At 51.4% G+C, this 12,381-nt stretch overlaps 1 protein-coding gene across 1 annotated transcript; it reads left to right on the top strand.

Moving 5' to 3' along the window:
- Positions 1-10,598: 10,598 nt before the first annotated feature.
- N7539_005276 (putative C2H2 finger domain protein) lies at positions 10,599-12,136 on the top strand (the record flags this gene model as incomplete). The annotated part of the gene is made up of 3 exons (XM_056934878.1): positions 10,599-11,037; positions 11,131-11,270; positions 11,369-12,136. 3 exons carry the CDS (start codon positions 10,599-10,601, stop codon positions 12,134-12,136), a joined length of 1,347 nt encoding a protein of 448 aa, XP_056790072.1.
- Between the last annotated feature and the right edge of the window lie 245 nt (positions 12,137-12,381).

Below are 12,381 nucleotides of genomic sequence, written 5' to 3'. Positions count from 1 at the left end.
AAAGAGATTTCACATCTTCTACTACATTACAGGACGTAACTAGAGCAAAAGAAGATGCAGGATGATTGATCCACTGGGACCTCGTTCAAGCGAGCTTCATATACCATATCCATGATTCCACGGCGTCTCAAGACAGAAACATGGATTGTGATGATGACTCGCCACATATAATAAAGGATTCGAGGCTTGAGAGCATTCGGGAGCGAATATTACAGGGCCGGTGGAAAAGCTGGGTATGAACAGCTTGATGATCTATGAACTTGATAAGGGGAAGCTCATGTGTTTTTTGGGGGAGACTTTGTGGAAGAGAACTTGGAAGAGATTTCTTGTTCTATCTTCATCATCTTCTGCTTAAGGACTTAGGGCTGCTTACCGAAGTCCTGGTCTAGAATGAGTAGTCAACGTTGAGTAGAGCAGATCACATGGCTTGTTTTCTTGAAGAGAGATTACATACAAAGTATCTAGAAGCAAGAAATCGTGCACATTATCGTCGACACGGCTGCTGCGATGTCACTGGGGGATTCAACCAATAGACAAATCATGTGCATCTATCCAGAGGACTAAAAGTGCTCGACGTCCAATAAAGCTGAACTCGAATGATAAGACTACATCAATAAATGGCCCTTTTCAAAGGCAGAATTTCCAAATCTCGAACGAAGCGCCTATTGCGCTTGCGGAAATTGGAAAAGTTCAAATGCCGAGCGTGAAGTATGATCTGCGGCGCTTCGTGATTATTTTCCCTGTTCTTATTTGTCTGGGTTTGAATTGCTTTTTCCTTACCCCTCTTGATCTCTCTTATCTGACTGGTATTCTACTGTAGTAAGGTAGAACTTTGTTTTGCCTCCGGAGTTGCTTTGCCACGAGGTATTACGCCATAGAAAGGATCCGATCTTGTCTAACGGGTGAGCATTGTGAGCTGTGAAGGTGTAGAGCCATGTCAATTCAATTGGCACGATTCGTATTTGCGAAGAAAGTGCAGCGCTGCTTTCTTTGCAGTATAGTGTATAGTGTATACAGTATACACGATTAGCAAGCATCTCAGCGGATTCCAGCGTTACCGAATGACATCATGATTCTCTTTGGCTCCTTCAATCTGCCAGGCAGCACCACAAGAATCGCTTACCACATTTTCCCGATCTCATGTTCAGTCCTGGTCTGGACGTGTCCTCTGCCGGAGTCAGAATGCAGTGCTTTTTCCAACACCCGCTGTACTAATAGCATCCATGTGCCGAATCAACTCGAGCCGGACGAGCCGGGTCCCGTCTGTACCCTGTAGAGATCTCTCCTATCGCCATGCACACGCGCATTCGAGGCGTTCCACCATCTCGTGATCTTGCCCGTCCGATGGTGCTGGTAATTTGTCGTACCATGGATGTTGATTAAGTCGACAGCGTCCACGCGGGATAGCTCTCAGGTAGGTAGAACAGGAAAGTAGACGCAGGTCTGTTAGTACCTGACCAACTCGAACCAAACCGAGCAAAAAGTGGTGTAGGCCCGCGGTTCTACGGCCCATGCGCATCAAAGGACCTGCTTTTTTCCATGCTTGGAGAAGTTGGAACTGCGGATTGGTGTGGCTGTGACTGGAGTTGGAGAAGCTATGGATCGGGCAATTCAGGCACGGGTGCCGGTGGATATACACCGCAGGATCTTTATTCATGGGTGACTTTGAAAGTCATACGTCTCTTCCTACAGTAAATCCTTACCCAATCACTCGGAATATGTGCTTTCGAGTCTCGACAGCTTCTAATGCGGAAGGAATGGTATCCCCGAGTGGAGCTTACTCGAGGGTTCAGACTACGATCGAGTAACAGTCGCCTTTCTGATGTATACTTGCTAAGATGAGTGTTTGTCCGTTGTAACTTGTCACATCTTATTACGGTTGTATGTTGTTCACTCGAGGACTAGAGAAGCCGGGAGTAAGGGAAAAAATACCACAACTAGGTGCCTTATGCTCGTCCAATACTTTAGAGCAAATACTCTAAGCCCAGGCTTAGGTGATAACAAAAAAAGTCTTCGCATCTCAAGGTATTTCCCTTATCTTGTCCCGATTCACCAAAAAGAAGCTTTTTTTTTTTAAAAAAAAAAAAAAAAAAAAAAAAAACATAACCAAATCCAAAAACAACCACCATCAAATTAAATCTCAAAAAATCACGACCCATCTCCCAAAGCCCTGTAAATCCGATACAAAATCCGTAAATAAAGAACCCAAGTCGGTCTGCCGTCTCAGCCACAACCACAGTGGAACCTCGGGAAACTCGGGGGACTCGGAGCTAATTTCTTGACTCGACTCTCGTCGTCTACTACTCCCGTGGGCGTGGTGAGTGAGTTCGGATCGGAGGACACGGTGGAGCTCCGGGGCACAGGCGGGATAGTGATACCGTACCGATTGATCTACACACCAGGATCGGCTACGGTCGTGAGCTTCTGGAGCGGCGCGAGGGAGAAAGAGAGATGGGTTACCCAGATGGATGGTCTTGGCTTGGCGATGGTAGTGGACACTGGATAGTGGATTGGTGAATGGTGGAAGACTGGATGGTAGTTGCGCCCGATGGAATCCGGGTGGGAAAGTGTCCGAGGAGCTGGAGAGATTGGGAATGGAGAGATGGATTGGAAACAACGGGACAAAGTAGTGAAGGTAAGTTGGGCTTGAAGCGAAAGTCTACCGTCACTGTGGCTCGATCGAGATCAACCTAGTACTGTAGATGTGCTATACTATTTACGTAGCTCTTGGGTTGAGACTCACCTCCACGAGGCTCTGCACCCACTAGATTAGAAATGAACTGCACGTATATTGTTCATGGCGTTAGGCATGTATGACCGTCAGGATGCAGCAAATCCCAATCAGACATAGGGCAGGAGGACACCGTGTAGGTGAGAATTACCTATCAAGAAGCACATAGTGAATTCCACGCATGACTCGCGTCCCGAACTCCGTTCCGACTGTGGATGATGATCCACCGGGGCGGACATCGTGAGCAAATCTGCCGATAGGATCATAGCAATGACAACTTGGCGCAGAAGCGCTCATCCGGAATTTACGGTTTGCAATGCTGCCCAAAGGCGGAAGATTTCCATCAGAGGAGGGGGAGTAGAGCACTGAACCCACAGGCTAAGAAATTTGGGCGGGACCGGACCCGTCGAACCTATCTCGCTTTCTTCAGGTATCGGTCAATGAACCGGAAAATCGAAGAAGTAACTCGGGCGAGCACGCAAGAGACGGTGAAGAACACCACAGACGGGTCGGTGTCACGTCGCTTTGTGCTTAATTTTGAGATCTTCCTTGCGTATATGTGCCGCGCTGGGGAAGAGTGAGGTCCGTGGGGGCTTTGAAGGCTTCAAGGGTCACATGGTGGAATGATCACATTGGTAAGTACGTAGCTCACTAGCTGAGGGTTACTGAGTTAGGTAGGCAGGTCACGCAGGTGGTGCTGCTGACGTTTGGCTCTCAGTATTTTTGGGCTTTTTTTTTTTTCCATCCCTCCCCCAAAGATCTTAATTTCCCTCGTCTTGCTCATGTGGGGAGGCTCCAGACGCGCACCACTTGCTGTTCCATGGAACCTTCCACGATTCTTCTAGAAGCACGCTAGAAGGACAAGAGAAGGCTTGGCGTGTTCCACGGCTAAATTAGGCAATTGGCAGTGTTTGGGGCGCCGCCCGCTCACCGCTGGGTTGGGCTTACCAATTTGGATAAAAGGACGGTCTCGGGCTGAATAATAAACATAATGATAAAAGTGATCATCGTTTACCAAAGCAATGGAGCCTGTCCCGTGTAGGCGTGTACCAGCAACGGAACGGTGAAAATCCTTGTTAATGGGCCATGAACGGAAAGGGATCCAGGCAGCGCAGGAGCTGGTCGCAACACGGGCAGCTCAGGTGAATAGATTGACGTAGGTCTGTCTGAATCTGGTCCAACATTCTGGCACATATGATTTTTGACTAAAAGAGCATAGCTCCAACCAGTCGTGGCTCGTAACTACCTATCAATGTTACCGGGGGAACTTCTGGCTTTCGCAACCAGGCCATCTACTCGTAGACTCCGACCTTTTGTCGGGGATGCACTCGAATTCACCCAGAATTTGTTTCGTATGCAATCCTCGCGTATCACGCAAGAGCTAAAGGGGGATACACAAGACTGAAGTGAGGATCATGGATTGTTTGGGTAGGATTTCCTCCTGCAAGCCACGGTCGTGGGGAAACGTGCTGAGCCTGGTCTCGGCTCGGCCAGGGGGTGGAGGGGTGGAGGGGGGGCAGGTTTGAGTGTTTAATTACCGGAGCTGAGATGGGGTCCACCCGATGTCTTACATCATCTCGAGGATACGAGATCTATTTCGGGATTAGGTAGAGAGTCGGGAAGCGCAAGGTCGAGTCGTACAGAAACAACACTGGTTTGACTTGGGTGGGAAATGTGAAATTGGCCGTTTTTCATACGGTATTTTTTAACAGGAGACCGATTGCGTGGTTGTGATGTTAGAATTGTACAATCTATAATACGTGATAGAGGAGAAAAGTCATGACTCTCGGCCGGTGATATTTTTTTAGTCGATCTGCCGATCGTGGGGGAAGTAGTTCAGAGGAAATCAAGATCTGACTTCCGTCCAGGCACAAATGAAGTGTTGCAATTAGAGACAGGAATGCGTTTACCAACCCTCGTGGACACAGGTACCATGGTAGACCGTCTCTGTTATCGCGATTTTGTCTCGAAGTGTAGTTCAGAATCTGCCCTTAGGCACTAAGTTAGTACATACTACATAGTAAGTAACTAAGTATTAGGCACTAGGCACTGAGCAGTAGGCACCGAGGCAGACTGACCGTGGCAAGAGATTTGGTGCACCACAGTGCATGTTCTCGACTGCAAGACCCGCGATGTACAGCTTGTACTGCCAGTGGGTATCCCACATTTTTGATTCATCGACGGCACGTGGCGCGGATGAGCTACGATCATAATGACGAACGGTCCATCGTCATCTCCCGGGTCTGGCAAGATACTGCGCGCTCAGGACATCGGCTCCAATACCTAATCAGGGACAGGTGTCTTTGAGCAAGGGTTGCACGGCTTCTAGAAGGACAGCGGGTGACCTTCGAAAGCCTCCATCTCCGATGCGCACAGTTGAACATTCCATGGCCGAACAATCTCACTGGATGTCCAACGAGGCTGATGGGGAATGTCATTCCCGATGAGCCGTTGATACCTCCTTCCGCAAATATGAATCTTGATGTTCCACCAATGTGAAGATAATGAGTTCGAGGGACCTCACCGTACACAGTGGACGGCGAACAGTACCCTTGATTGATTGAAAGCACGACCAGGTTGTCGCCGAGAATGCGCCGTTGGGAGAAACCGTCCGTCCTTCCTTTCAAGGCTGGTCTCCGCTTCTACTAGATCGCGCCGGGAGATTTACTCTGCGGCCGGGCTTACCTAGTGGATGCCGATTCCTAGAGATGAAAGAGGGTCGGATGGCAGAGCACACCCCGATACCGCATAGTACAACTCTTGAGCTCACTATGATCGCACCTTGTCGATGTCGACAACTTGGCTTCTGACATGAGCGCATATCATCACTCGCGCACGGGAATGGTCTTCGTATTACGCGGTATCCAAGTACCCGGGAGTCATTGCAATAACTGCATGGCTTCGCTCAACGACACAATCCATGATTCCTCTGATCACGAGACGTTTTGGAAAACTGTGGCTCCTGCGAGCCCGATCCTCCAACTGGGGCGGGTCGGCTGTTGGAACCCTTGGTCCCATTGTGACTGCCGTGTTCACCCTGTAATCATATGAGCCTGAATTGGGGACTTTCGATCGGTTGCCGGTCCGTGTGGCCGTTGCGTCCTCGTAATTTGGTTGAGACTGTCGCACCATCCGAGTCATGATCCTGGCGGACCCAATCACCCTCATTCATCAAAGAAACGTGACTCTGCGATGCATTCAAGAGAGAGATCGCGCGGCAAGAACGGCTGGCCGAAGCTGAGACGAGCGTACGAACGTGCATCTTCATATCCAGAGGTAGTTGCGCAAAAGACTTGGACGATGACGACATAAGCCCGGGAGGCAATCTTGTGAGACTTGTTTGGGGATAAGGTAGATTTGAGGTAGATTTGACCATGAGCAAATCTGAGCGGCTCGGATACCCTCAGCAGCAAGAGATTCCCAATGTCCGTCTGCTCCATCCATTCAGCAGACCTTCACCCAATGACCAGCAAATATCTGGGTCCTGATCCGAAGAGGAACCCTCGGATTCCACCACGGCCGAGGTAGAGTGAAGCAAAGAAGAGCGGGAAGGGAAAGTGTGCCTCTTGATCCACCCGTGTGCAGCGGGCCACCGTCCACACGCCCCGATCGCAGTTTCTCTTCCACGATCGGAGCATGGCCGGGTGTCCCAGTGTCCAGTGTCCACTGTCCACTACCATTATCCGTGTCCACGTCCTCGTGGACTCTACGTAAGAGCCTCTGGACAATTGGGAGGAGATACCCGGTAGCTCACGTGGTCATCTGGTTCTCGGCACAGAATAACGTCCGAACGGCATCGTCAGTGAACTCACTGTGAGTTAGGAGTCTGTGTATAATTATTTACTGCTCGGAAACGCGACTTGGACTCGACAGAGACCTGGCACTCGGATCTGAATCATCGGTCTCCCCGGGTGAAGAAGAATGAAATGAGCAGGAATTATACGGGCGCAGAGCACCGAGGTAAAGCATAACAACCACATTGACGAGGAACAGGAAGCACTCGGTTGATCGGTCCAAGCTTTTCTAATATGGACGGTACTTTGCCCTCACGTGCATATTCCCAGGGGGAACACAAACTCGAAATAAGCCCCCGAGTCACCTTTGCTCGAGTCTATCCAAGTGCGTCATTGCCCTTTTTTACCGGGTCCACCCGACATCGTTCTACCACCAGCTGTGTGCCACTCACTGCCTTGTCCTCTTCGTAGTGCAAAACCACTCGAGCTGTTGCGTCCGCCGCCCTTTCGTTGTGCCACTGCCTAGAATTTGCGTTTACGCAACGCTTGTTTCACGCCGTGGTTAGTTCTGGCTAGTCCTGGCTAGTCCTGTCTATTGTAGGAAGTGTGATGGAATCAACCTCATGACCTGCGATGAAGTCCGGAGTAATTCTCCACTGCGTATGAAGTCTGCCATGGATGGTGCCTCCAGCGTCGTCTGATCACTGTAGTCTGGTGGAATGCGAAACATGGGGGCAGGTAATATACTTTTGCGTGTTTGAGCTCATCCGGCTGGACACGGAGGTGTTCAAGTAAACGACCCTCGAGGCTGCTGTAACCGAGGACCGAGAAATGGAATACATCTCGACAATCCAATTCCTTTCTGCTGTGCAAAGACTGGAGGGCAGAGGTCTGAGGTCTGGCTCGTTGTTGATGTCATCCTCTTTAGGCTCCTCCTTTTTGTTGGTGGTCAACGGATTGCAAGCGACGTAGATCATTCTGGTGCGACCTTTCCTTCTTGAGCAATCTTTAGATTAGAATGGAGTCAATGGACCTCTCTGATGGTTCATGGTTGTATTACTAATTCTGACCGGCGTATCCGGTGGTGACATGATACATCCACCGGATGTGTGATGGTGTTCGGTGATGACTGTATTGTATTGTATTGCACTACCTTCAACCTTGATCTTCAGTTTCTTCACAGGCACCTGCACCCCACCATACGCGACCTCCGGGCCAGGGGACTGTAAAATAGAAAGGGGGAAAATGCCCACGTTGTGGTGGATCCGCGCGGACGGGGCCCTGCTTCGGGGGGGGGGCTTCTGGTGCGGCCTGGTACCCTTCTAGCGCTTCTCCCGCGGTGTCCACTCAGGGGCACGCTAGACTGGGCACAGGCATGTTTGGGTTGACGACACAGGAGGACGGGTCGACATTTGGCGATTTTGGGGTTGGGGGTGCGAATGCGGCAGATTTGAGAGCAAGAAGAGAGAGAGAGAGAGAGAGAGAGAGAGAGTGAAAGAGGGTTATTCATATGAAAAAAAGAATGGGGGAGAAGCTTGAGGTGATCGTGCGCTCGGGACAGATATTAGAGAATGATTAGGGAGATATTAGAGGATGATTAGGGTCTCGCGCAGCTATGCGATGACATATGATGATATTTAGGGGGCGGACAATAGGAGATGAGACAGGGATATACGTAGGATGCACATGAGGGTACAAAGGGTGATCACATGAGATCTCGGTTCTTGGTCTCTGTTGCCCTGGAACCTGAGCATTATACCTGCGGAACTGTCAATAGTCGCGCCTTTCAAGGATCGTCGGGACCTTTTGGTTCTGCTATAGGTAAGGCTGCGCTGCCTTGGCACAACCGCTAAAAGGATGCACCACTTCTCATACAATAGTAGTAGGATGGTTTGGATGAGGAAAAGGAGAGAGGCGCATAGGTAGATTGGTAGTAGATGGGTACCGACTACCGACTACCTACCTTGAGATTAGATACCAGGTTACTAGATACAGACTCAGGAGACCCCTTACTTTCTTCACGTTCATCAAAGTGGTCATGTCTTTGATCTTCCGCTCCCTGAGTTGTCCGTGTGCTGACCGAGCGGAGATCAGATCATCACCTGGTACCGGACGAGGACTATCCTTCTCGAAGACACTGCGATGGCCACCAGGCGGATCGGCGTGTTTTCACCGCATCGGTTTCAGCTCGCACCACGGCCACTGCTGGACACTGTACAGGATACAGTATACAGTGTCGAGTATGCACGAGTACAAATCAGACACAGCGCCACCGCGCCATCAGATTCTTGCCAATAGCACTGGTAGAACGCGATGAAGAGCGGCACACCAGCCCTAAGAGACTCTCGATGGACAGCACAATGAGCGCCAGACTCTCAAAACTCCATTACTCCAATGCTTGGTACCTCGCACGAAAGAAGATATCGAGGGCCAAAATCGGTAATTTCAAAATATCCGATTCTGGTCCAAGTGATTGAAAGAGGAAGAACAATAAATCAGAATCATAATTTATCGGCATTGGATTCAGGATACCGTCCTAATCCAGACTTGGTTGATTCATATATTTAGAAGAATCCCAAAATCCACCGGGGCAAGGCCCCTCTCGCACCTTCTTTTGGGATTCTCGAATGATGCACCGTAGGCGCCTTGTCAGTAGCACCTACCACACCTAAATTCCCTAAACGCCCAAACACCCCCCCCCCCCCCCCCCCCAAAATCGATGCTTTGCCCCCTCCTAATCTCCCTCAAATCTGGCCCAACTTTCTCAAAGGTGCTGCTGTTTAAATTGATGCACGATCCTTATTTTCCACCCGGCTTCCTTTTCCTTCCACCCTTGAAATCCTGACTCCAGACCCGGAATCTCCTGCTCGTCTTAATAATCGACTACTTCTTCAGGGTTCCCAAGCCTACCCAGCTCTTCCATCATCCTCACCTCTCTCTTCTCTTCTTCACCCATCTCCCATCTCCCTCCTCCCTCTTTCCTCTTGCTGGTCGCTACTTGCCATCCCCGTCTCACCTCGTCTTTCAATCAGACAGGCTCCCCTGCATTCTCAGCTCCGAGACGATCAGCCTTCCGCCTGCTCCAACTGGACAAGAATCTCCTCTCCCCCCACCGACTCTGTTTCCCACGCCTCAGCTAGAGTCCCCCCCCCCCCCCCCCCCCCCGTCCGCCAACTTCCTCTTCCTCTCCGTTCAGTGTTCATCTTCCTGAAATTTTTCGTCGGTGTTTCATCTGCGCGTCTCGCCCCAGGCAAACGCTTGATCTTTGACGACGTTCCTCGTCTGGTATCCGTGACTGGTAAGTGGTCCCTTCTTGCCTTTCTGTCGCGCATTTCGGCCCCCGATTCCTCGAGTGCAACTGGCTCTGGGCTTCGCCGCGGCTCGTCTCCAAATTGCCTGTGACATCGCTACCCGGCCGAACCGCGCTCCTGTCTTTCTTGAGGGGGGGGGGGGGGGTCCTTGAATTCCACCCCGGCGTCTTTCGTCCTGGCTTGGCCCTTGATGCCCAACACCCAATTTTTGGACGAAAATCCCAGGCGTCAGTCCGTCATCGCTTCCTTTTCTGCGGCGGAGCTTGTTGTGCGCCTCTTATACTGCACGGATCGCCATTGCATCCCGTCCTTCTCTCCACACTTGGCTGCGCGCGAACCGCCGGGGATCCAAAAAGAAAGACGACGGGTCGGGTTTGCGCACCGGTGTTGAGGGAACGACGAAAGCCATACTAGAGTCGACTGGCGCCCGGACGAGTCACCATATTGCGACTCGTGTTCTTCTTTGTTTTGCCAAGTCTAACGTATACACCCCGTCACAGGCTCCGCAATCCCGTCGCGACCGCCTTTTCCAAATCGAACCGTCAACGATATTGACGAGGCGCACGGGGTCGAGACACAACTTCTCAAGTCGACACAAGATACTCGATACTCGGAGTTCTGTCCCGATCGGAGAACTCGAGGTCGCCCCGTGAAGTGGAAACCCTCCTTCAAAAAAGGACGCGTCACATTTTGGAATCCCGCCGTCTGGAAAAGGAACACCATCAGTCATAGGAGGAAGAAAAAAAAAGCCTTCGTCCACGAATCTGTCCGAGACAACCCTTCCACCACGGCCTCCTTCGCATTATCCACCCCAGTCGTGTCATGGACTTCACGACTATTCTTAATCGCAAGAATTCTGCCGCCGCAGCCGCCGCCGCCGCAGAAGCTCAGCTACATCATCAATACATGCAAACCGCCCACTTGGGCCAACAGACCATGAAGGCGGAACCAGGCGCTTCCGACAACTCCGTCAATGCATACCCTCCTCATCCTCCTCCGGGGGTCTCGATGGATCAGGGATTAGCCGAGACATTCTACTATGGCCAGCCTACCGGGCCACCTCCGCGGAATATGGGATATGTGCCGGGAGGGTATGCTGGGGATTCGCAAATGACGCAGCAGCAACAGTCACAGCCGCAGCAACAGCAGCAACAACAACAGATGCAGACTGGACGGCCTGTCGGCGAAGCGCCCCCGAAGACATTTCACTGCGGGACTTGTCATAAGGGGTTTGCTCGACGCAGTGACCTCGCGAGACACGGTATGATTCAAGCTGCCCCCGGGTGATGATGTGAAAGGTCGGCGCGCGAAAAGCCAGGTTGCTAACATCGAGGGTTTTCTTTGTGATTCTTAGAGCGCATTCACACTGGGATTCGACCGCACGCCTGTGAATGGCCTGGCTGCGGAAAGCAGTTCATTCAGCGGTCGGCTCTCACTGTTCACTCGCGAGTCCACACGGGCGAGAAGCCTCATATGTGTGAGCGATGCGGCAAGGTATGGATCCATTTCACGGTCGAACTCCGCGACCGACCTTCTTTTGATTTCATTTGCTGGGAACTTTTTTCCTCTGACCTGTTCTACCTCTGTTACAGCCCTTTAGCGATTCCTCTTCCCTTGCCCGTCATCGTCGCATTCATTCCGGAAAACGACCCTACAAGTGCCCCTACGCCAACTGTCAGAAGACCTTTACGCGCCGGACCACACTGACCCGCCATCAAAATCATCACACTGGAACGATTGAGGAAGCGGCCGCCGAGACCGAAGCCAACTTGCGCCAGAACAAGGAGCGAGGCCGTGGCCCTGAAGGAATGTTTCCCGATCATGCTTCGATCCATTCGACACCGTCCCCTTCGCACCACGCGTCTCTGTCGCCCGGAGAGTTGCCCCCTCTGACCATGCATCGCTCCGCCGACTACTATATGAGCACGGGGTCCCTTCCGCCTCATATTCGCAATGATTTCGGCCAAGGTAGTCCTCGTGCTTCCCCCACCGCCAGTTCACCATCACTCTCGAGTTATGGTAGCGCACCTCATCCGCGGCCTTCGATGACCTCCAATCCATACGGCCCACCGCAGCCTCTGGAACCTCCGGCGAACAATGATCACCGCCCAAACAGCGTCACTGGTAGTCCCCATATGACGAGCATGGGGTGGGCTTCTCCGTCGCATGGCACCATGCCTTCCCCAGGATCCGTCAACGAATTTGCCTATCCCGAACCGAGTCATTCATCATATCCCACATCCATGCCTCCTCATATGTACTTTCCCAACTCTACCATCCGTCGTCCCAACAGCACTGAGCCGGACAACTACGAGACCAAGTCTCGAATGGGTGAACATACCTGGTCGACCGCAGTATGAAATGCCAACGTCACCGGGAAATTTTCGCGCGTTTGGAGGAACGCCTTTGATTACGAATATTTCCTTTGTCATTAAAGAATGATGTTTCCCCTCCCCCTTTCCCCTCCCCTCATCTCCTAACCCCCTTCCCATACTATCACCCTCTTTTCCTTATTGTCTTCACGTTGTTTTGAAATTTCCATTTCCTTTGTCAGAATCATTGTCATCTTGCATATGTCACCACCCTTTCTTCCCCCTCTCTTCGA

The sequence above is a fragment of the Penicillium diatomitis genome, assembly GCF_028827545.1.
Source record: "Penicillium diatomitis strain IBT 30728 chromosome Unknown utg000005l_segment0_segment0, whole genome shotgun sequence".
NCBI classification, from domain to species: domain Eukaryota; kingdom Fungi; phylum Ascomycota; class Eurotiomycetes; order Eurotiales; family Aspergillaceae; genus Penicillium; species Penicillium diatomitis.
The sequence above is the reverse complement of the archived record's forward strand: the minus strand, read 5'-3'. Positions and strand labels throughout refer to the sequence as shown.